General features: G+C 37.8%; 1 protein-coding gene across 9 annotated transcripts in view; it reads right to left on the bottom strand.

Moving 5' to 3' along the window:
* The window catches only part of LOC131542279 (uncharacterized), an 87,486-nt gene that overhangs the window by 13,897 nt on the left and 47,731 nt on the right, over window positions 1-25,858 (bottom strand). For 3 of the 9 annotated variants that reach the window (XM_058778797.1, XM_058778796.1, XM_058778799.1), the window contains exons 2-4: window positions 5,374-5,690; window positions 1,192-1,265; window positions 470-787 (exon numbers count right to left, since the gene is read on the bottom strand). In XM_058778797.1, the coding sequence (XP_058634780.1) occupies window positions 470-787; window positions 1,192-1,240 (367 nt within the window). In that variant the 5' untranslated portion in view covers window positions 1,241-1,265; window positions 5,374-5,690. Of the gene's footprint in view, window positions 1-469; window positions 1,117-1,191; window positions 1,266-1,780; window positions 1,828-4,842; window positions 5,691-20,189; window positions 20,241-25,858 lie in introns of those variants that run through there. The other 6 variants (XM_058778800.1, XM_058778798.1, XM_058778802.1 and 3 more) reach the window with 6 other exon arrangements.

The following is a 25,858-nucleotide window of genomic DNA, read 5'->3' as shown; positions in this document are numbered from 1 at the left end:
ACAGATGGGTCATTTTCGACCTGTGTGTGTAAACTTGATGTAGTAAAAACCTAGGGAAAAAATAAAAGATTAATTTGTGGTCATTGTAAAAAGATATTTTGAATATTCATGGATCATGGAATTTATAGATCAGGGAATATTAAATGCTGAAATAAACTGATTTCAAAAGATAAAACAAAAAAATGCCCAGAGAAGTATGAAATAACATAGGAAATGAGCATAGGTCATATTAGACCCATGTTGTGCATTAGAAGGGGTTTTCATAGCTTGTGCATCAAAGGCTAAGCTATATTTTAGCTGTATTTTTACTATGAAATTTTAACAGTGGAAAATCAAGTTTCATTATAGTTTATAGTAACAACCCCTTTTACATTCCAATTGGGTTGTATGTTTTATTTATAATGTACATTTAGTTAAGTTTATTCTTGTTTATTCTCCACTCTCAATCATAATATTTCAGCCTACATACCCAATGTCACATTGGTATTAGCACTTGTATGTCCATGGGAGGATCGGAGTTTGCAGATATAGCGTCCAATGTCATCTGATTTTGGGTGGGCAATAGTCAGCACCAGCTGCTTGTTTGGCATGTATTGGCAGTGGATGGAACCGTTCATTGCTGTCTTGCTTTCTGAGCATATTGTTTTATTTGATTCTTTAATCCAGCTCAGATGAGTAACCTGGAATTCACGGTCCTTTCCATCAGATAGAGAAACATTGCAGTGCAGAGTGATAGCCTGATGGCAGTAGGAAACCACAGGTTTGGTAACTTGTACACTCATCATGCCTGTGTAAGAGAAAGACATTAATTCAGATGGATAAAAAATTAAAAAAAAGTGCAATATCCTCTTTAAATGCCTCATTTTATTTTGTCCATGGCCACACTGAAGATAATAAAATAAAATAAGATAAAAGACACCTGGGAGTTAATCATTAACTTTCCTGGGTAATGATTCATACAAAATATAATGTTAAAGTTTATTTTAACACAGTTAATAAACAAAAATACATGCAAATATTTGCATTAATTTTACACCTAAATAAAATGTATGACTGGAATACCACAGTAACAAGCTAATACTGGCAGAATTAGGGTCTTTGGTGATTTTTTTTTAGCTTCAGGCCTTGCAAACTACTACATATCCAACTATGATGAGGAGGAATAACTCACCAATGAGAGGAATAACTCACCAACTACTGCTGAAACAGATGAGATGAAGAGAAGAACAGGAAATTGCATACTGAAGATATTTCAGCTTTAGTAGCTTGAAAAAAAAAAAAATATATATATATATATTAAAGACTACAATAAGAAACACTATATTACTTATGTATAAATCAACACCCTGCATTATTTGGATAAAAAAATGTGTCTTAGCTGGACTAGCACCAAAATAACCTGAATGGCAGGCAATTGAATGCAGTCCAAAAAAGTCTTGGTTACATATAGTAACACTCGGTCGCTAATAGAGTGAATGGAGACATTGTGTCGAAGTTCCGACACTAGGGGTCACGCTTGGGAGCCCAGACACCTCTGACATCGAGAAAAAGCCAATGAAACTGGCGAGCAAAAATTGCATAGCTAGCCACGTTCCCTCCATCAGAGAAGGAGGGTTACCCTACTTAACCAAGAGGATTCCTTTCAGTCTGTCATTTCAACGTTGTGTTGAAGTTCTGACACTAGGGGTCCCTATACTAAGCTCCACAACTGGCTGAACGGTGTTAGGAGTTCATGGTAGTGCAGATGCTGACAAGTCCAGCGTGTCACAAACAAACTCACCTCTCCTTCTCGTAACCTTCCAATGCCCAGGAAGTATGACTTCTTTTCTCTCACCTTATGTAAGACTTTAGCCAGCAATACTTCCTCCAACCACTAGGGGTCATACTTCTGCCATGACGAGCAGTATTGCTCCCAGCCACAAGGGGGCGCAGGATGTCTGTTGCCTGCAATCTTCCTCCCAGTTGCCAGGGGGCAACCATTGGCAAGAACTCTGTGACTAGCAATTATTGTTGATGATACTCACCTGTGTAGGGCTCTATTTAAGTTTGCCTTTAGCCATTGTTTTTTGTTCAATCTTGAGCCTACCTACCTGTGTATCCTGTTGCAGACCGTGAGTCTTTTGTAAGCCATTGTGCTTGTTTTGTTTTCCCTTTTTGTAACCATTGGAAGCTTTGCTTCTGGTTTTGTTTGTACTTTGTTCCTTGTCTTTTTTTGGATCTTCTACAAGTAAAACCACTTGAAGTTTATACCTCTCGTCTCCCACTTATTATTCCTCTGCACTTGGGTCTCAAAATCCTCAACTTTGGTTTAGCTCACTTAGAAAGAACACCAGCTCTATGTCCAGGAGATATGGGTTCTAGCCCTGCTAAGGACAACCTTCAAGATTTCAGTTTATAGTCTGGCAGTTCCTGCTTCTGTATCATTACAGCAAAAAAGACAAGGAACAAAGTACAAACAAAACCAGAAGCAAAGCTTCCAATGGTTACAAAAAGGGAAAACAAAACAAGCACAATGGCTTACAAAAGACTCACGGTCTGCAACAGGATACACAGGTAGGTAGGCTCAAGATTGAACAAAAAACAATGGCTAAAGGCAAACTTAAATAGAGCCCTACACAGGTGAGTATCATCAACAATAATTGCTAGTCACAGAGTTCTTGCCAATGGTTGCCCCCTGGCAACTGGGAGGAAGATTGCAGGCAACAGACATCCTGCGCCCCCTTGTGGCTGGGAGCAATACTGCTCGTCATGGCAGAAGTATGGCCCCTAGTGGTTGGAGGAAGTATTGCTGGCTAAAGTCTTACACCTTAGGTGAGAAGCCATATGATGGCAGAGGTCAACTCAGCCAGAACCCTGCTCTACACCTTACCAGGTATCCGAATTCAGATGGTAGCACCCAGAATTCCAATGAGACTGGTTACATTCGCAGATTATAGAACCTAGCAAATGTATTAGGTGTAACCCAGCCTGCAGTTTTACAAATGTCTGCTAGTGAGAAGCAGCAATGCCCTTGTTTGAGTGTGCTCTCACTCCCAAGGGGCACGGTAAGCCTCTGCCATGATAAGCCATGAGAATCGCATCCACAATAAAAAGGGTCTCCCACATCAGAAGGGATAGCTTGCAGGGTCACCACTTGATCCCTAAACGGAGTAGTGGGAACTTTGGGCAAATATCCAGGCTGGGGTCTCAGGACAAAGTGACAGTCTGAGGGCTGAGTCGTTGACAGAGAGGGCTTGCATATCCCCCACCCTCTTGATAGAAGTAAACGCAGTCAGGAAGGCCGTCTTCATAGACAGGGCACTAAGCTTAACTGACAGGAGAGGCTCAAATGGATCTCTCTGTTACCCGCAGTGTTGTGGTTCGCTTCCATAGTACCCATGAACACCTGAGTGTAGATGCAGATAGATGCCTGTTCAGGCCCTCTTGGAGGAAGGATAGCACTGACCCAATACCACATCTCCGTGGGTCCTCCACTTGGGAAAAACACCAGTTATTGAAAATGCGCCATTTCAGGTAGCATAGCCGCCTCGTAGAGGGGGCCCTTGCCTGAGTAATGGTATTCACCTCTGCAGGTGAAAGGCCTCTGAATTCCACTTCGTCCCATCCAGGCATGGAGGTTCCAGAGATCTGGGCAAGGGCATCAAATTGTGTCCTGCCCCTGATAAAGGAGGGCAGGACACTGCTTCCTCAGGGGAATCTGCTAGGGAGAATCTGATGCCGTAGGCATGAGCCCCAGGTCTTGTTTGGCCAATATGGTGCAACCATAAAGATCTGATCCGCAACTTCTCTGATTGTGCGATGAGGCTCATTGGAGTATGGGGTATCTATCCACTACAGAACGTGACCTGTCGCAAGACTGAGGTCAACCGAGATGTGAGTGGCCCGCAGAGACTTGAGTCTCCGCTGGCTCCAAGAAAGGAGATGGCGGGCGAGTTGTGACATGCAATGGGAATGGATACCGCCCTGGTAGTTGATATAAGCTATCCCTGCTGTGTTGTCCATCCGGACTAACACACACTTGACGTGAATCAAAGGTTCTTGGGCACAATGAAGTAGGGGCTGTAAAATCCCTTCTTCACCTCAGCTAGGGGGACAGGCAGCCAAAGTGATACAGCATCCATTTCCCTTTCCCGTCAGAAGTGGAGCTTGGCTGGTCAGCAAGGACCACTTTGAATATGATGAGCAGATAGAGGTTGCTGTTTCAGGGGTCCAGGGATAGAACCTGACCTGTCGAGGCAACACACATCTGCTTCTTAACTGTCGAGAATTACTGAGCAAAAGCTTTGACAGTCTAGTCCAAGGGACCAACCTGTGAAATTGAGACATCAAGGAAGCACCCTTCCTTGGCATCCCGCATTCCCATCATGAAACCTGTGCCATAGATCCAACGAAGAGGTTTTGGAGAGTTGAATGAAGCGCTGCTTCTCAGTAAGAGATGCTGAATCGGCTCCGAAGAACTGAACAAGTAAGCAAATGCCATGCTGGCCTATTTATGGATATCCAGGGCATAACCAGCTATGCAAATTTTGCTTGCCAGTTTCACTGGCCTTTTCTTAATGATGTCAGAGGTGTCTGGGCTCCCAAGTGTGACCACTAGTGTCGGAACTTCAACAAAATGTCAAAGTGATCAACTGGAAGGGAACCCATTTATTTCACTTAACTCAGAATTAATTCTGAAGGAAAGCACCACTACTCTCCAAGCTTACAATGAGTGGTTATTTATTTAACTCTCTCTCTTAGGCTCTTAGCCTTTCCTTCCACAATATTTGCTATCCTTAATATTTGGATCAAAATATTACATAGCAACTTTGCTCTTACATTTATTACCTGTTTAATGGTCGATTTAGCAGATTAGGGGAAAGAGTATTTTGGTCCCAGCTGTACAGTATTTAACTTTTATGCAGTATGACTTAACAACTAACAGGATGCTTTGTGTAGAAAATGAAAATGTAAACTATAAGTTTAGTTTTCTTGTTAGGATGCTGTCTTGAAGAGAACATTTGTCAGTGGGTTTAAAATTGCCACTTTGTGAATGCTGGCTTGAGAGTTACAAACAATACACTATTTAACCCCTAAAGAGGGAAAAGGAATTATGCTACCTAAAAAAAAAAATTAAAAAAAAAAGAAATTTGGTATAAAAATACAGGGTTGTGACCTACAGTAGGTTGCTGTAATATAATTGATTAAGATGAATGAAAGATGATTGAAACATCCCTGTCAAAAATTATTTAGAGATGGGGTAGTGTCAGGGAACACAGACTCAGATAGACAGTTTGTAGCAAAACCCAACAACGGGTGTATTTATTGACAAAGCAGAAATGATAAGGACTGGAGAGGCTGACAAGACACTGGAGGGAATGATGATTGGATTACCGGACTTGGAACTCACACACACACAGCACAGAGGGGTAAGTATTTGGATCCAGGAGTCGGGAGAACAGGTGAGTGACGGAGAATGTCCTGGAAGATCGTATGCGACGAAGAAGTTTCCTTGGAAGGAGATAATACACTCTTGGAGAGTAGAGTAGCGTTAGCATCTGTGATCCACGAGGGAGACCAGACAATGAGTGAGTGCTGAGTGCGTGCTTATGTGTGTGCTGGTGATTGCGTGACAGGTGTGGCTGGTTAGTAATCAGGTAATTGGGAGCGTTGAGTGGGGGTGGAGCCTGGTGTAGCCGTGACAGGTAGGGCTAAGAGAGAGAATAAAAAAAAATTGTGGAAGATATATGGAATAGCCATGTTTTGATGTAACTGTTGCAGTACATTTTCATATAAAAGATGTAACTTGTCTCATTAGTGAAGAGTTTCATTAGGGAGACACACCCTCCAGATGTGACGACTGTTTGAACCCCATATAGAATCACAGAATCATGGCAATTCATTGGCCCCACTTCACTGGTGCCTCCAAATAATGCACCTGCACCATTACTCCTCAGATTTCAATAAAGGAAATCATAGCAATAGCAAAGGAGTATGCAGAGTTCTTGTTTACCTGCTTCCTACTCATGAAACCAGGATTACATAAGTAATCGAGATGTTCCCTTTTATAGGTTCACTTGACGCCATGTTAGCAGCTGACACTATGGGAACACTATAACACAGCACCATACTGCACTGTAAATGCCAAAGTTTTTCAATCTGTGAAAAACATTTCAATACTGAACCAGGTGTCAGGATTTTGGCTTGTGGTAGCGTTCTAGCCTCTAGAGGTCCACATGGTGCTCTCTTGTCAAGCTTAATCTAATCGTAATTAGTCTTACTTGGTACACGTGTGTCTCATTCAGAAATTTTGGAATATTAAGCACTGCCATTTTTGGACTCTTTTTGTTATTTAAGAATTTTTTGTTATTAAAAAATCTGTTCCTTACTCCATCTGTGGAATTTTGGTAACACTTTAGAATAGGGAACACTTATTAACTATTAACTACGACTTTTCCCTCAATAAACTCCTAATTTGCTGCTTATTAATAGTTAGTAAGGTAGTTGTTAAGTTTAGGTATTGGGTAGGATTAGGGATGTAGAATAAGGTCATGCAGAATAAGGCATTAATATGTGCTTAATTACTACTAATAAATGGCTAATATTCTATTAATATGCATGCTAATTAGCAACTAGTTAAGAGACCCTAAAATAAAGTGTTACCGGAATTTTTTATTGCTTGACCTTTCATTAAAGTCTACTGCATCTCAGCTTCTCCTAAGTACATCTTTCTTTTGGGTTTGCTATCCTCCATTGGCTTAAGTATTGAGAGTCTGACTCTCATGCTGGAAACATAAATTTGAGCCCCAGCTCTGACACCAGGAGACAAGTTAATGTTCCAGATTATAAAATAATAATTAAAAAAAAAAAATTTAAAAGTGCCACCACACAAATATCCTCAAAAGACACACCCTTTGTAGTGACATAAGCCTGTTAACTGGTTGGGTTTTTGATGCATTTATTGAACTTGAACTATGGGATTGCATATTTCAGAATCTGTTTAAGATATGTCCTCACATAACATCACATGAAAAACTAAGGTGAACTGCAATGTATTGGGCATGTTGACATCAGTCTACTGATTAGATTCAATGTAGTTTCCAGTAGAGGGGTTATGCAAGTCTCTGATCTACCTTCTGAGAGTCAAACTATGTGTGAATATTTCCATCTCTAGTTCTTGTGACAAGGTGCTGCTTAAACCATTAGGGGTGTAGTGTATCAGAGGAAATCAGACAATTTAAGATTCGATCAGAACATTGTTGAAATACGAGGAGATGAATTCCACAAAGAGGCCCAAGACAGGGTTTCCTCAGGATTTTTAAGCTCAAATGTAAGACTTAAGACCTTTTTTTAAGACCTGCACAAATAAAATTAATACCATATGAGCGGGCTAGGGCAATGTCTATAGTACCATATTAAACTGTAAAAAGCATAATTTGCAATTCAGATACAAGTTTTCACAAAAACAAAAAGTTTTGTAAAATGATAAACTTTACATTTCAGCCTTTAAACTATTTTTAAGAAAATGGATGTCAAAAGCATTAATAATATTGATTTCAACAGTTATTATCAATAAATTATTATATAAATTAAATAACATGAATTAGGGGTGTGCGAAATTAGCAAAAAAAAATGATATCTTGATATTTTCTGGGATTTTATCGATTACGATAATTAGATGATATTTTGCTGAGTGTGTTATTGTGCTGGTATCTTAAAGATTACCATGGACAGCTGACTCCTGAATTTTTTTGATATTCTTCATATTCTGTGTGGTCAGTTCACAGCAGTGATAGAAATGAGTCTTTTCCAACAAGTTTTATGGGCATTTTTACCTTTAAACCATTTTTTCTAAAAGTGTGCATAATCTTTTGAGTCAAATTCTTGCATTTGGGCTGTTACCAAGCAAATGAAATCAGTATCAACAAAATGTATTTTTGCAATGCATCTGAAGTGGCATTTAGATGCACAGGTGCATCTCAATAAATTATAATGTCATGGAAAAGTTCATTTATTTCAGTAATTCAACTCAAATTGTGAAACTCGTGTATTAAATAAATTCAGTGCACACAGACTGAAGTAGTTTAAGTCTTTGGTTCTTTTAATTGTGATGATTTTGGCTCACATTTAACAAAAACCCACCAATTCACTATCTCAACAAATTAGAATATGGTGACATGCCAATCAGCTAATCAACTCAAAACACCTGCAAAGGTTTCCTGAGCCTTCAAAATGGTCTCTCAGTTTGGTTCACTAGGCTACACAATCATGGAGAAGGCTGCTGATCTGACAGTTGTCCAGAAGACAATAAATTGACACCCTTCACAAGGAGGGTAAGCCACAAACATTCATTGCCAAAGAAGCTGTTCACAGAGTGCTGTATCCAAGCATGTTAACAGAAAGTTGAGTGGAAGTAAAAAGTGTGGAAGAAAAAGATGCACAACCAACCGAGAGAACCGCAGCCTTATGAGGACTGTCAAGCAAAATCGATTCAAGAATTTGGGTGAACTTCACAGGAATGGACTGAGGCTGGGGTCAAGGCATCAAGAGCCACCACACACAGATGTGTCAAGGAATTTGGCTACAGTTGTCGTATCCCTCTTGTTAAGCCACTCCTGAACCACAGACAACGTCTCCTGGGCTAAGGAGAAGAAGAACTGGACTGTTGCCCAGTGGTCCAAAGTCCTCTTTTCAGATGAGAGCAAGTTTTGTATTTCATTTGGAATCCAAGGTCCTAGAGTCTGGAGGAAGGGTGGAGAAGTTCATAACCCAAGTTGCTTGAAGTCCAGTGTTAAGTTTTTTTATTTTTTTATTTATTGGTTTATTTAATAGGGACCATGCATATTCATGAACATTGTTGTATAAACAAAATACACCATGTAAATATGCCAGAATTAGTAACAATAACTACTTTTCATCTGCAGTCCCTAGGCAGGTAACATAAACTAACATAAAGACAACCAACAATAATACAACATTCATTCACTATAAATGAAAAGGTACACATAGTGGTGACATATACATTGACAACAAACAACAAAACAAAAATACATGGAAGAAACATTGTTCATCCACCTCTATACTGCATTCAATTTAACAGTGAAAGTGTATGAGTGATAAATGTGTGACAGTTAAAAATGAATACATCTCTGGTTTTCTAGAAGCCACTGTTTTAAGTGAGTTTTAAAGGTGTTGAATGTAGGACACTCTCTTATTGGGAGGGGCAAACTATTCCAGAGTTTACCACCTATTATTGACAATACGTTTTGTCCAAAAGTGGTACGCCTAAATGGTATCACACAGTCCCCGTTTACAGAGGCCCGTGTACTACCTCCGCTTTCAAGTCTTTGGAAAAAGCCATGCAGCAGAGGATGGGAAAGATTATGTAACACTTTATATACCAAACAAGCATACTTGAGACGTTTGAAATTGTCAAAACTTAAAAATGTATGTCTCTCTAAAGGCCAATTCACACTGCACAGACAAACGCCAACAAACAAGTTGGCTCAAGTTGGCCGTTGGATTTAGAATATTATGAAAAATAACGAATTGGCCTTAAGATATCGCAATGGTGGAATGACAATGCCTTTTTATCAAAAGTTTTTATGGCTTTCTTAAATAGAGATTCAATACTTTTAAGAGTAGTTGTGCTAGTTAATTACCAATTTATAAAACAATACTCAATATGAGAAAAGATCATAGTATATAAGAACAACTTGGCAGCTTTGGTATCAAGAAACGGTCTAACTTGTTTAAAATTCTGCAAATTGAATTTAACTTTATTTGCCACCTTTTTTACATGACGTTTGAATGTTAGGGTGGAGTCATATGTGACTCCTAGATACTTGAAATAATTAACAATATCAAGCTCCTGTCCTCTAAGGAACACATTAGAATGTGACACCTTCATATTTTGTTTGGTAAACGCCATACAGACTGTTTTTTTTTTTATGTTTAAGTAGAGACATGACTTAGTAAGCCAGTCATCAATGTGAGCCATTGCAGATGTACAGGTGCTGGTCATATAATTAGAATATCATCAAAAAGTTGATTTATTTCACTAATTCCATTCAAAAAGTGAAACTTGTATATTATATTCATTCATTACACACAGACTGATATATTTCAAATGTTTATTTCTTTTAATTTTGATGATTAGAGCTTACAGCTCATGAAAGTCAAAAATCAGTATCTCAAAATATTAGAATATTACTTAAGACCAATACAAAGAAAGGATTTTTAGAAATCTTGGCCAACTGAAAGTATGAAAATGAAAAGTATGAGCATGTACAGCACTCAATACTTAGTTGGGGCTCCTTTTGCCTGAATTACTGCAGCAATGCGACGTGGCATGGAGTCGATCAGTCTGTGGCACTGCTCAGGTGTTATGAGAGCCCAGGTTGCTCTGATAGTGGCCTTCAGCTCATCTGCATTGTTGGGTCTGGTGTCTCTCATCTTCCTCTTGACAGTCAGGTCAGGCGAGTTTGCTGGCCAATCAAGCACAGTAACACTATGGTCATTGAACCAGCTTTTGGTACCTTTGGCAGTGTGGGCAGGTGCCAAGTCCTGCTGGAAAATGAAATCAGCATCTCCATGAAGCTTGTCAACAGAAGGAAGCATGAAGTGCTCTAAAATTTCCTGGTAGATGGCTGCATTGACTGTGGACATCAGAAAACACAGTGGACCAACACCAGCAGATGACATGGCAGCCCAAATCATCACTGACTGTGGAAACTTCACACTGGACTTCAAGCAACATGGATTCTGTGCCTCTCCACTCTTCCTTCAGACTCTGGGACCTTGATTTCCAAATGAAATGTAAAATTTACTTTCATCTGAAAAGAGGACTTTGGACCACTGAGCAACAGTCCAGTTCTTTTTCTCCACAGCCCAGTCAAGATGCTTCTGACGTTGTCTCTGGTTCAGAAGTGGCTTGGTAACCCTTTTCCTGAAGACGTCTGAGCATGGTGACTCTTGATGCACTGACTCCAGCTTCAGTTCTCTCCTTGTGAAGCTTTCCCAAGTGTTTGAATCGGCTTTGCTTGACTGTATTCTCAAGCTTGCGGTCATCCCTGTTGCTTGGGCACCTTTTCCTACCCAAATTCTTCCTTCTAGTCAACTTTGCATTTAATATGCTTTGATACAGCACTCTGTAAACAGCCACACCTTTCAGTAATGACCCTCTGTGACTTACCCTCTTTGTGGAGGGTGTCAATGTTCGTCTTCTGGATCATTGCCAAGTCAGCAGTCTTCCCCATTATTGTGGTTTCAAAGAACAAGAGATACCCAGAATTTATACTGTAGGGATGGTCATTTATTCAAACTCAAATGTAAATATTCTAATATTTTGAGATACTGATTTTTGACTTTCATGAGCTGTAAGCTCTAATTATCAAAATTAAAAGAAATAAACATTTGAAATATATCAGTCTGTGTGTAATGAATGAATATAATATACAAGTTTCACTTTTTGAATGGAATTAGTGAAATAAATCAACTTTTTGATGATATTCTAATTATATGACCAGCACCTGTAAGTGCGCATGCTATCTCTTGGTAGTTCTTAGCATATGTAAAGATTACAGCATCATCTGCATACATCTGAACATCAACATTTTTACATGCCTCTGGCAGATCATTTATATACAAAGTAAACAGGATTGGACCAAGTATGGGACCCCTACTGGACATTCACAGAATGGGGACTTTGAATTATTAATTATAATGACATTATAATTTATTGAGATGCACCTGTATTTACACACTCTTTAATGCAGCTCTGAGGGACATAAAATTCTAACCTGCGCAGTTACAAATGCATAAATGATGTTTTGATATTTGAAACATAAAACGTTGAAAACTGATTATTTTTTAAAAATGAAGATACTTTAAATGTGAAATTAAAATGGTCAATAGGTGGCAGTAAGTCAGCGTTAATAAGGGAGTCCTTGCGATTGAACCCGAATCATTTAAACGTTTGATTAATTCAGGAACGAAACCCTGTCATGTTGCTCAGAGATGCAAAACAGTGCTGTGGCTGTGTTTGGAATTATTTTTGTTGTAGAAATAGAGAAAAAACAGCCAATATGATGTCTAAAATGTAAATCTCTTAATATTAACTTCTTGTTTATTGAACTGTTGCATAAAATCAATATCACATTTCTAATCATGCTGATTTTTGGAGAGAAAAAAAATGGCACTCTTGTGATATTAACTATATGAAATGATATAAATATAGAAAATACATTTTCTGCCCCCATATCTAAAAGTATGTGATCATTCTAAATGTATTTTAATAGACTGAATCGTGCAGTGAAACTCGTACGCACACTACTTTAACCTATGTTAACTGATTCATTCTCTGCCAGCAGGTGTCATGTTTGGCTGAAATATAACAGTTTTCCCGGTAAAGACAGTACACAAAGCAGTGCAGCACTGGACTCTGAACTTGCAGCGCTCATGTTTATTTAATGAAATCATAGCCTTTTGAAGTTTAGTCGTCACATTCAGGCATATCGCAATTCTTGTCTTTCCGTCTCCAAATTTAAGACCTCTTGAAATCATAATTAAGATTTTCTTGTACAATTTAAGACTTTTTAAGGCCTTAAATTTGATACAACTAAATGTAAGACTTTTTAAGACCCCGTGGAAACCCTGCAAGACAACATGGATGATCGTAAATCAGATCCTAGCTCCAGCCAGCCTAAAGTGAGCCTAACCAACCAACTAGCAGCTTTGAACAGTGTGCAACATTAACACAGAAGAACACTTATTGATAATCCCAACTCAGGAAGGAGATTGTCAAATTTGGGGCAAGTAACCAAGATTAATGGTCAAAGAGATGCACAGAATGACCATCAAATGTAAATTCATGATAGAAATCATGAGGTAAAGACTTCCTCGGATTGACTTCCCCCACCTAGCAGACAGGAACCAGACTGAGATTCCTTCTAGACACTTTTGACATTTGTTCCTCACAGAACATGTCCTCATGTTCACAGAGACTGCCTTTGGTGTGTATGCACCAAAATGATGCAAAAAGGACTTATGAGCAACTATCATTTCTATACATAACTCCATATCATGTATGAAACCCACAAATTTGACTATCATGTCCTAATCACTCATTATGTCTTTTGAATAACTATTGAATAGCTTAGAGGTTTATAGTTGTGTTTGGTATGAGTTTGAAACTGCTTTCTTGAAACGTTCCTATCAACCAATTCTTTGTCAAATGTATCAGATTGTAAGGTTTACAGAATCTCAGACACTTTGATCTTCAGAGACGGACAATACACACAGTGCATTAAAGGTGCTGTATGTAGGATTGACACCCAGTGGTTGAACTAGGTATTGCAGTCCAAATTCAAAATATTGGAGACGTTTTTTTTTTCCCCGGCCCCTCCTCCTCAGACTTGACGCACACGCAGGTTGCCAGATTAACGACACCAACAGGAACGAGCGCACATGCCGATGAATGAAATTAAATGCGCTGTGTTTTCTGCCAACTGGCAACCCCGCGGTTCCGAAATACAATTGGGTAAACTGGCTGTGTTTATGGTTTCACAAACCATAACAAACACAGACATTCCGGGCCGGAATGCACATTTTCAAAGGAGAATAACGCACTATAGAATTGTTTTTCAGATAAACAAGTATGTAAACTTATCATGTTTCTTAAATATCTGCAAACATATTATGGTATTTTTATGCTTTAGTAGAGTCAAAATCCTACATACAGCACCTTTAACATTCAGACATCTTTTTCGACACCTCACTGAAAGATGATGTCAGTGAAGTCCCTTCTCACCTATCCACTTTTACTCTCTCCCCCTGTCTCCCCTGATTTCTATCTAAACACAGGGCACTACAGAGATCACCGAAACCACTTTTCTTAATTAGAGTTTATAAAAATGCAACAGTTCATGTTTGAAAGGTCTCTATGTGTCTGGTAAAAGGTCTCATTGTCTTAACAATAGGACAGACAGCCATCAAGATTAGAAAAAGGGGTAACACTTTATGTTAAGGTTCCCTTTATAAAGGGTTTATGAAGGTGTTAATAAATGACTAATAACTCACTTACAAATGCATTATAAATCATTGATAAGCAGTTATAAATGCATGACTAAAAAGGGTAATTTTAATTGAATACCTGCCAAATAGTGAGCCATTTTTAACTCGCATGTTATAAATGCTTAATAAATATATTTATTAATACTTGTTTCACTAAAAACCAAATCCCTGATTTATTTCATGATGCAGCAAAAATTTACTATTATAGCAGGACTGAAGGGTGTTGTATTTATGGTTTTCTCATTTATATCTCATGACTTACAATGTTTCTTACCAGAATCTACTCTTTACCTTACCCATGATTCTCTGCAAAAGTTCATGATGCCTATCTACAGCAATGATTAGAAACTGATATCTTCTGTTTATCAAGATAAAATTATCTTGATTTTTATTTTGGGGGAAAAAAAATCATAAAAGCACAACCATGACTTCATGAGATATTAATATTGAAAATTCTAATTCCAATATTGCCTGTGAACCATAATGCAATGAACCATTTATTAATTATTTATAAATGTTAATAACCTGTGAAAGTGCATCTTAATGTAAAGTGAACACCTGTGAACCATTTATTAATGAGCTATAAATGTTAGTAACTTGTGAAAGCGAACGTTAATGTAAAGTGAAAACCTGTGAACCATTTATTAATGAGTTATAAATGTTAGTAACCTTTGAAAGCAAACCTTAATGTAAAGTGAACACTTGTGAACCATTTATTAATCAGTTATAAATGTTAGTTACCTGTGAAAGTGAACTTTAAAGTCAAGTGGACATACTAATCATTAATTATTAATGCACACACAGAAGAGTTTTTTTTTTTTTTTTTTTTTTGGTTAAATTTATTTTATTGTTGATGCACTATATCAGTAAACAAAACTACTTGAAATAACATTACTGAGCATAACGACCCAAAAAGTGTGTACAAGAGTTTATACAAGTAAACTCACATTGAACCATTCAGAAACACAATAAAGTATTCCACACATCTCACATATATACAACAAAAATATTTGATAAATACAAGTTCAATAAAGGCATCTAAATATTTAGGCTATATTTAATCTAATTTAACAGTTTTGAAATAAAATTAAATCAATGACTGAAAGCACCATTACAGAACATTATCATATTAATAAGCAATCATCAATTTTTATTTATTTTATTTTATTTTATTTTTTTGGATATCATGATAAAGCTCACTGTAACTTCAGCATTTGTTCATCCACACTCACGGTAATGTTACCTGCACGCGCAGGAACTATCCACCGGAGCAGTTATTTATTTGTATGGTCAGGGTTGGGAGGGTTACTTTTAAAATGTATTCCGTTACAGTTACAAATTACTTATTCAAAAAAGTATTCAGTAATGTAATACAAGTACCACAATATGAAAGTAATTTAATCTGATTACTTTTGGATTCCTTTTAGTTACATATGTAAATAAAGTTAAAAAAAGAGCAATATCTAAGTAGCCTGCTTTTATTTAACTATGACTTTAAAATTAAAACTAATAAAAATTATAGTAAAAACTAAATCGTGTCTTGTTTCACCATCTAGACATTACAGCCTGTACATATATATATACCGTATTGACCCGAATACAAGACAATGTTTTTTTCTTGGAAATACATGGGAAAAAACGCGGTCGTCTTATATTCAGGGTCTAGACTTTGACATGTCAATAATACACCCACAACAATAGGTGGCGCCAAATACGCATAATACGAGTTTGCCATGAAATATGTAATGTAATGTGTGTTGTAAAGGTCGTGAGTGAAAACAAAAGAATAAGAAAAGCTTACAGCGGCACGAGTCATGACTGTCATGTTAGCCTGATGGGACCAAACTTCCTCTGTAAGTGATTTTAAAACACAGTACCCAGATTTGAAGACTACAATAAGATTTCACTTCTACTGTTAATAAAATGTTGGTAGGCTAGCCTACAATGAGATGGATAGCCTAAATGTTATACAATTCAGATGAGCTACCTGTTATTTTTATGGTATATCAAAAAAGTGTATATTTTTAAATGTGATTGTTGGTAGATTTTACCAGTATTTACCATACTTTCAAAACAAAAATTAAAATAGGATAAATATGCAATATGAAAATATATATATTTTTTTAAACGTGTTTTACTGAGAAAAACCCCCCAAAAAAAACAAGATTTGGTTTTCAAAAAGCCTTTTTCCAAAAGGTACATCTGGAAAAAGGGGGGTCGTCTTATAATCAGAGTCGTCTTATATTCGGGTCAATACGGTGTATATATATATATATATATATACTGTATATGACATGGCCCCCCCAGATTCATAGTGACTCGATCCGTCCCCCTCAATGTCTCTACGAAAGGTGACATCGATAAACAGAGGATTAATCAGGGTTTCTGCTATGTACGTTAGCAGTGGCGGCCCAGCCCGCCGCTCCTTAAACGTGCACCAAGCGATTTTTGAAAAACACTTTTGACCACAGTGTCTGACTGAGTCCCAAAACACACTTGTGAGGAGTAAGGGGGCGTGTCTTGTTCTGATAGAGAGAAGAGAGCGCTCAAACTGAGTGCACAGGACGGATATTAGCAGATCGTCTACAGATAGAGAGAGATGGCAGATTTTTTAAAAAAGAGGAAAATATCAGAGAAACAAAGCATTAAAAAGAAGGGTTACGATCAGGCAAGAGGTAGGTAATAATCTAATAAATAAACCATTACTTTGTACCCACGTTCTGACTACACGCTGTTCTGTTGTCAATAAACACACATGACGTTTACGTTCTCTGTGTGTATGTGCTATGACTCCTGAGGTCTTATGAGGAGCTGGTAGCTGCCTTAATTGTGCCTGTAGCGGTAACCATAGTGATCGTATACTATCGTCTATGACAGAGCTAGTGATTTTTCTGGACTGAAAAAATTGGACTGCTGACAGCTTGGTCCCCCCAGTTAAAAAATCCCACCTGAGCCCCTGCACCAACTACAGGCTTTTGTAACACACAGGCAACTACAAACATGCAGGCTTTGGTGATGTGATCCTTTTTATTTCCAAAATGTAACAGTACTTAACAATAATAATAATAATGTTAAAGCAAAAGAAGTCACAAATTTGCACTCCAGAAAGGATCAGAAATTGTATAACAACATATAATTTACATGCATTTTCACAGGTTTCTAATGTTGCTAATGTACATAATATTATAATATGTAATATATATTGTATTTATATAATATTGTCACATTTAGGTTTGTGTTTGTTTGCTTAGAAATTATTATTTTTTAAATATCATTGCATTCTGTTGTATTTTGTTCATTCCTTCGGTTCTATTATAGTCCTAGAGTATAGAGTAGAGTTTTAGTTTTTGGTTGTCTGATTTCGTTTTTATGTGGATGGTTTGTTCTCCTACATTTCCCTGAATTTAGTAAACTTCTTAATAAAAATAGTAGGTACTGCTGCATCTGAATCCTACCTCCACACTGCCCTTCACTACAATCTGTGACAAATATGTATAATATGTAATGTATTATTTTTTTATTAGTAGTAGCTAATGAGTAGCTAATGCATTTTTATGCGTGTCTGTAGTTGCCTGTGTGTTACAAAAGCCTGTAGTTAGCGCTAGCAAGCATCTGATGTAAAGTCACGTTTTCAAAGAAGAGTAAGTCATGCTTTTAGGACTGTTCCAACGTGCTCTGAATTATAATCTCACATAGTGTTTATTCATTTTATGGGTCAGCTAACTGTGAGATGACACTGCAGAGTATATTTTTCAAGTGTTTATATGTGTAATCGCTTTGTTAGTTCAATTAATTTGTTACCATACAAATAAATAACCGCTACGGCGCTCCCGCGGATGGTTCCCGTGCGTACAGGTAACGTTACTGCGAATGTGGATGAACAAATGCTCAAATGCTTTATCATGATATCAAAAATAATAATAATGATAATAATAATAATAATAATTTCTGATTGCTTATTAATATGATAAAGTTCTGTAATGGTGCTTTCAGTCATTGAGTTAATTATTATTTAAAAACTGTTAAATAAGATAAAATATGGCCTAAATATTTAGATGCCTTTGAGCTTGCATTTATCAAATATTTTTGTTGTATATATGTGATGTGTGAGATGTGTGGAATACTTTGTGTTTCTGAATTTTTCAATGTGAGTTTGCTTGTATAAGCCACTTTCCATGTGCAGTTATGCTCAGTAATGTTGTTTCAAGTAGTTTTGTTTACTGATATAGTGCATCAACAATAAAATACATTTAACTGAAAAAAAACCTATTCTGTGTGTGCATTAATAATTAATAAATGATTATTGTGTCCACTCTACTTTAAAGTTCGCTTTCACAGGTTACTAATGTTTATAACTCATTAATAAACGGTTCACAGGTGTTCACTTTACATTAAGGTGCACTTTCACAGGTTACTAACGTTTATAGCTCAAATAAATGTGACCCTGGACCACAAAACCAGTCTTAAGTGTCAATTTTTCGAAATTGAGATTTATACAACATCTGAAAGCTGAATAAATAAGCTTTCAATTGATGTATGGTTTGATAGGATAGGACAATATTTGGCCGAGATACAACAATTTGAAAATCTGGAATCTGAGGGTGCAAAAAAAAAAAATCGAAATATTGAGGAAAATCGCCTTTAAAGTTGTCCAAATTAATTCTTAGCAATGCATATTACTAATCAAAAACGATGACCCATTTTTTAAGTCTAAGGTTTTGAAAACCACTGCTGTAGAGGGCGTGTCATCTCCCAGTGTTTCTCATGCAAATTACCTTCTGTCCCAAAAGGTGTTAACTGGACTTGATCAATGCAAATTCAAATTGTTAGTTCCTGTCTCCATTTTGGAGAATGTTTGTCTTGGTCTGGGTATTTAAGTGAAAACTGCAAAAAAGTTCAGCGTGATTATGTAGTCAGAAGCCTGTAGCATGGAGTGTGTCTCTGCACTCCACACTATGGGCCCTATCATAGACCTGGCACAATGCGGCGCCAGGCACGACGCAAGTGTCTTTTGCTAGTTTCAGCCCGACAGAGTTATCATTTTCACATTTTCAATAGCAAATGAATTGGCGCCCATCTGTTCGCTCATGGGCGTGCTGGTCTGAAAATGAGGTGTGTTCTAGCAGCTTTATTTTCTTTTTATGAAACCAATTGAGAGTTTCCTTGGCTGTGTTTGGGATCATTGTCTTGCTGAAATGTTCACCCTTGTTTCATTTTCATCATCCTGGTACTGTAGGTGTTGGGACTGAACCAGCTAATATTAATTTCCACTGGCTAGGGGAAGGATTGCTTTCTAATTCTGATAGATTTCAGTTGGTGTCTTGGCTTTCCATGACTTTTTGCACCAGCCTTTATTCATGTATTCAATACTTTTTCCCTGTGTCATTCCATTTTATTACACATCACTTCATTTCTGAACTTATTTGTTTTGTTTTCTTTGTATGTATGGATTACTTGGGTTGTTACCGATATCTGGTGAAAATTTCAAATCAACAGCACCTTTAGAAATATATTTACTGAGAAAAATGGTGACGCGTTCAATACTTATTTTACCCGCTGTATATATCAACACCATGACACAGCGTCTTGTTCCAATCTCAGGGAACCAAGTTACATTCATAATCCTAAAACGTTTATCACGAGGTTGCATTAGTTTTGCATTTTTAATATAGTTATTTCTATTTCATTTTTTTTTTTTTAATCTCCAGTTTAGTGTAGTTTAGTTTTGTTTAGGTTAGGTTACTTTATTCATACCCGCAGGTAAATTTGTCTTCCAGTAAAATGACAATGACAACCATCCATAACACAAATCCAAAACACATTTAAGAACATAACACAACAAGTAACAAAAATACGATACATGATAAATGATATAAATGCTCAAAGACTCCCCCTTCCTACAGCTTATTTAACACAGTTAAAACAGTTAAAACCATACGACCAAAGAAAAAGACAAAACTGATTCAATAAAAGCATGATAAAACATGATCATTAACATTTGGTCAATATGAAAGTGTGATAATTTCCTCAAACAGTACAAGCGCTGGTGACCTTTTTTACAAACAGCTGCACAATTAGCTTCGAAATTCAATTTATCATCAATAATAGTACCAAGGTATTTATAAGATTGCACATACTTGATAGTCTGGCCTTTGATTAGAGTAGCTTTGTTCATGCGAGTCTTCCTCCTAAAATCAATGAGCATATCTTTAGTCTTTGATATATTAAGCTGAAGGTAGGATTTCTCACACCAGTGAACAAAGTCATCGACAACTGCACTGAAAAAAAAAATTAAGGTAAGTGGTCGCAAACAATTTATTTTAGCTACATTTAATAAAAAAAAATATGTTGAAAGTTAGTCAACTAAATTTGTTTATTTAAATGTAGCTAAAATCAATTTATTGCAACCACTTACCTTAAAAAAACTGAGTAAATTCAATTAAACATTTTTTTCAGTGTGGGCCGTGGCTGATCTCATCCTCCTGAAGCAGACTAACAGACTAACCTAGATGATGCGACGGCAGCCATAGTGCGCCAGAACGCCCACCACACACCAGCTTATTGGTGGAGAGGAGACAGAGTGATGAAGCCAATCAGCAGATATGGGGATTGTTAGGAGGCCATGATGGTCAGAGGCCAATGGGCGAATTTGGCCAGGATGCCGAGGTCACACCTCTACTCTTTTCGAAAGACATCCTGGGATTTTTAATGACCACAGAGAGTCAGGACCTCGATTTAACATCTCATTCCGAAGGACGGTGCTTTTTACAGTATAGTGTCCCCATCACTATACTGGGGCGCTAGGACCCACACAGACCACAGGGTGAGCACCCCCTGCTGGCCTCACTAGCACCTCTTCCAGCAGCAACCTAGTTTTCCAGGAGGTCTCCCATCCAGGTACTGACCAGGCTCAACCCTGCTTAGCTTCCGTGGGTAACCAGCCTTGGGCTCCAGGGTGACATGGCAACCGACAACTGAATCATCTGCATATTTTATGATGGTTCTATTATCATAGCTGCTCTGACACATATTTGTGTAAAGAATAAATAATAAAGGTGAAAAAACACACCCTTGAGGAGACCCAGTAGAAGAGCGTTTCCGGTCAGACGAAGTACCATTGACCCTCACTCTTTGTGTCCTATTTGTTAGAAAGTCAAGAATCCAACCTACCAGGTTATTACTTAACTCAAACTGTTCTAAAAGCCTTCTGGTTAAGATGTGGGGTTGAACTGTATTGAAAGCCGAAGAAAAGTGTAAGGATCCACCCGCTAGTCCAAACAGCGGAATCCAGCGGCCTGGTCGAAGGTTTAATGCATGTTCGGTCTTTTACTTGCGCCTCTGAATTTATCTGGATTTAGTTTCAATTTTAGTTTAGCTCCGTGTTCAATCTGACTCCGATTTCAAGTGATCATTAAATTTAGACTGTACTTCTAATTAACAACTGATCACAGATATCGATTGTATATTAATTTAGATATTTGATTATTCTGGAAATCCCATACTTTCAATTATTCATTCATTAGCGACCCAGTGTCGCTTAGCAATTCACTCGGACAACTCCCTGTTGACTCACTCCCTGATCGATTGCTTCAGTCCGTTGTGCTGCTGAGAGGTTTGTGATTGTAGCTCCGTGTACCTTTGCTTTTTATTGAATTTCTACCTTACTTTCACTCCCTTTTGTCTAAAGTGACAATATATAACTTAATTCCCACCATATTTCTGGTGTTATCTTTCAAACTAATCTAACTAATTTGATCGTCTGCTTTTTTTGTCACTCGCGGTTCCATTTGCGTTTCTATTAGCACCTATTATTATTTTCTTTTTTTTTCTTTTTCTTCTCGCTCTGTTTTTCACGAGCTCATCAAACAACAGTGGTAAGTGGTAAGTTAAGTTGGTATCATTCATCAATCACGGTGAGTAATGGCTTCTTCTCGTGCTATTGTTGTTTGCAATGTTTGCCACATGTACAGTTTATCTGTCTCTGTCAGCAGCAAGGGACTCTCACATGTGATAAATGCAGGGAAATAGTTAGGCTGACAGAGAAGGTTTTAAAACTAGAGACACGCATCCAAACTTTAGTTGAGGATAGTAAGAATGTGAGGGCTGTAGATAATGCTTTGGATGCCACTAGCTCAGGGAGTCCTGTACATTGTTCGGTTTCGGTTGAGCCCGTGCAGCAGGGCAACTGGGTGACTATGAGGCGGCCTAGTCGTGGGTCAAAACACCACTCTTCCGTTCCGATCAAAACATCAAACAGGTTCTCCCCACTCAGTGAAGCACCCACTGAGAAACCTGATGAAAGTGCTCTAGTTATTGGCGATTCAAAAGTACGGAACATGAAAATAGAGACAGCACCCACCATAGTCCATTGTTTACCAGGAGCCAGAGCGCCTGTCATCATGGCAAATTTAAAAGTGCTTACTAATGCTAAATGTAAATTCAGTAAGATTGTTATCCACGTCGGCACTAATGATGTTCGACTTCGCCAGTCGGAGATCACTAAAAATAATGTTAAAGAGGTGTGTGAACTTGCAAGTATGATGTCAGACACTGTAATATGCTCTGGTCCGCTCCATGCTTACCGTAGCGATGAGATTCATAGCAGACTGTCGTCACTTAATGGCTGGATGTCTAAGTGGTGCCCGCAAAATAACAGGCTTTATAGACAATTGGAAGAATTTTTGGGGCAGACCTGACCTGTTGAAAAGAGATGGTGTTCATCCCTCCTGGGGTGGTGCCGCTCTTCTCTCTAGAAATATGGCACATAGTCTTAGAGTTCGTACTTGACTAACTGGAGCCCAGGTCAGGAAGCAGACAGACTGGCTAAACCGACTGTCTGCTAGCCGCCTCACGTCACGGAAGTCAGTTAATTCTCAGCACATAGAAACTTTTTCACCTAGATATCACACTATAGAGACTGTGTCTGCTCCCCGAACTAGAAAACATCCAAACCAAAATAACAGTAACAATTTAATTGATGTTCAATAAATAAAAAACCGATATAATACAGATAAACACATGATAAAGCTTGGCTTATTGAATATTAGATCCCTTTCTTCAAAAGCACTTTTTGTAAATGATATGTTCACTGACCATAAACTAGATGTGCTTTGTTTGACAGAAACCTGGCTAAAACCAGATGATTACATTACTTTAAACGAGTCTACACCCCAAGATTACTGTTACAAACATGAACCGTGTCCAAAAGGTAAAGGGGGAGGTGTTGCTACAAATTATAGCAATATTTTTAGTATCTCTCAGAGGTCGGGTTTCAAGTATAATTCGTTCGAATTATGGTGCTTCATATAACGTTATCCAAAGAAACAAGTATTAATGATAAATCCCCTGTGATGTTTGTACAGGCTACTGTATACAGGCCACCAGGGCACCATACAGACTTTATTAAAGAATTTTCTGATCTTCTATCGGAGTTAGTGCTGACTGCAGATAAAGTCCTAATCGTTGGTGATTTTAATATCCATGTTTATAATGAAAAAGATTCGTTGGGATCAGCATTTATAGACATTCTAAACTCTATTGGTGTTAAACAACATGTGTCAGGACCTACTCATTGTCGAAATCATACTCTAGATTTAATACTGTCACATGGAATTGATGTCAGTGGCATTGAAATTTTGCAGCAGAGCGATGATATCTCAGATCATTATCTAGTCTCCTGTATATTCCATATAGCTAAAGCTGTAAAGCCAACTCCTTGTTACAAATGTGGTAGAACCATTACCTCTACCACAAAAGACTGCGTTATAAATAATCTTCCTGATTTATCTCAGTTCCTCAGCATATCCAATAGCTCAAAACAACTTGATGATGTAACAGGAACTATGGACTCTCACTTTTCTAGTACTTTAGATGCGGTTGCTCCTTTACGCTTAAGGAAGATTAAGGATAAGAGTCCAACACCGTGGTATAATGAGCACACTCTGAGATGATATCTGTGAGGAATTCCAGTCAGAATTTAGATCGTATCATAGAACTGAGACTGCTCTCATTAGAGTTATAAATGACCTGCTTCTATCATCTGATCGTGGTTATATCTCTTTATTAGTTCTACTGGATCTTAGCGCTGCGTTCAACACTATCGACCACAACATTCTTTTGAATAGACTACAAAACTTTGTTGGCATTAGTGGAAGTGCCTTAGCATAGTTCAAATCGTACTTATCTGACCGCCATCAGTTCGTAGCAGTGAATGAAGAGGTATCATATCGATCACAAGTGCAGTTTGGAGTACCTCAAGGCTCAGTACTAGGGCCGTTACTTTTCACACTTTACATATTACCCTTGAGAGATATTATCAGGAGACATGGTGTTAGCTTTCACTGTTATGCTGATGATACTCAGCTCTATATTTATTCGCGGCCCGGTGAAACACACCAAATTGAGAAACTAACGGAATGCATAGTCGATATAAAAAACTGGATGACAAGTAATTTTTTACTGCTAAATTCTGAAAAAACAGAGGTGTTAATTATCGGACCTAAAAACCCCACATGTAATAACCTAGAACATTATCTAACACTTGATGGCTGCTCTGTCAATTCTTCTTCATCGGTCAGGAACCTAGGTGTGGTGTTTGATAGCAATCTTTCATTTGAAAGCCATGTTTCTAGCATCTGTAAAGCTGTGTTTTTTCATCTCAAAAACATATCTAAATTGCGACCTATGCTCTCAACGTCAAATGCAGAAATGTTAATTCATGTGTTTATGACCTCAAGGTTAGACTATTGTAATGCTTTATTGGGTGGTTGTTCTGCACGCTTGATCAACAAACTACAGTTGGTCCAAAATGCAGCAGCTAGAGTCCTTACTAGAACCAGGAAATATGACCATATTAGCCCGGTTCTGTCAACACTGAACTGGCTCCCTATCAAACATCGGATAGATTTTAAAATCTTGTTAATTACTTATAAAGCCCTGAATGGCTTAGCTCCTCAGTACTTGAGCGAGCTCTTATCACACTATAGTCCTCCACGTCTACTGCGTTCTCAAAACTCTGGCCATTTGATAATACCTAGAATATCAAAATCGACTCCCCATAACACACAATGTACTCGTTACATCGTAAGTAGAATGGCATCTACGCTAATATTTGTCTGTTTCTTTCCTATTCTGTTTCTCAGTCCATATCCGATCAGATGGTGGATCAGCACCAAGAGATGACGTCAACAGCCCTGATCGTCAGCGGAGACCAGGACACCCAGATGAGCCCCAGAGACATATCCCCAGCGAAGACCTCGATTAAAATACAATAAAACTAAAAATATAACAAAATAACTAAAAATATAATAAAATACCTAACTACATAATACTATTATTGTTAGAAATTGCAACAAAATTACAAATAGAAATATAAGCTTTTGAACTGCGGGTTTCGTCTGGCCAGAGGAGAACTGGCCCCCCGACTGTGCCTGGTTTCTCCCAAGGTTTTTTTCTCCATTCTGTCACAGAGGGAGTTTTGGTTCCTTGCCGCTGTCGACCTCTGGCTTGCTCAGTTGGGGACACTTAATTTCTAGCGATTATCGCCGATTTGATTGCACAGATAATATTTAAACTAAACTGAGCTAGACAACAACATCTCTGAATTCAATAATGAAATGCCTTTAACTGAAAATTGAGTGTTTAATCTTATCATTATACATTACTGACACTCTATCCTCCAATTTGATACTGTTAAGTGCTTTGACACAATCTGTATTGTTAAAAGCACTATATAAATAAAGGTGACTTGACTTGACTTGACAACTGTGAACGCACGGCACAAACTCGCCAGTTGATCTTACTCAGA

This window comes from Onychostoma macrolepis, chromosome 06 (genome assembly GCF_012432095.1).
Source record: "Onychostoma macrolepis isolate SWU-2019 chromosome 06, ASM1243209v1, whole genome shotgun sequence".
NCBI lineage: Eukaryota > Metazoa > Chordata > Actinopteri > Cypriniformes > Cyprinidae > Onychostoma > Onychostoma macrolepis.
Note: the sequence above shows the minus strand (reverse complement) of the source record. Positions and strands in the feature narration are given on the sequence as shown.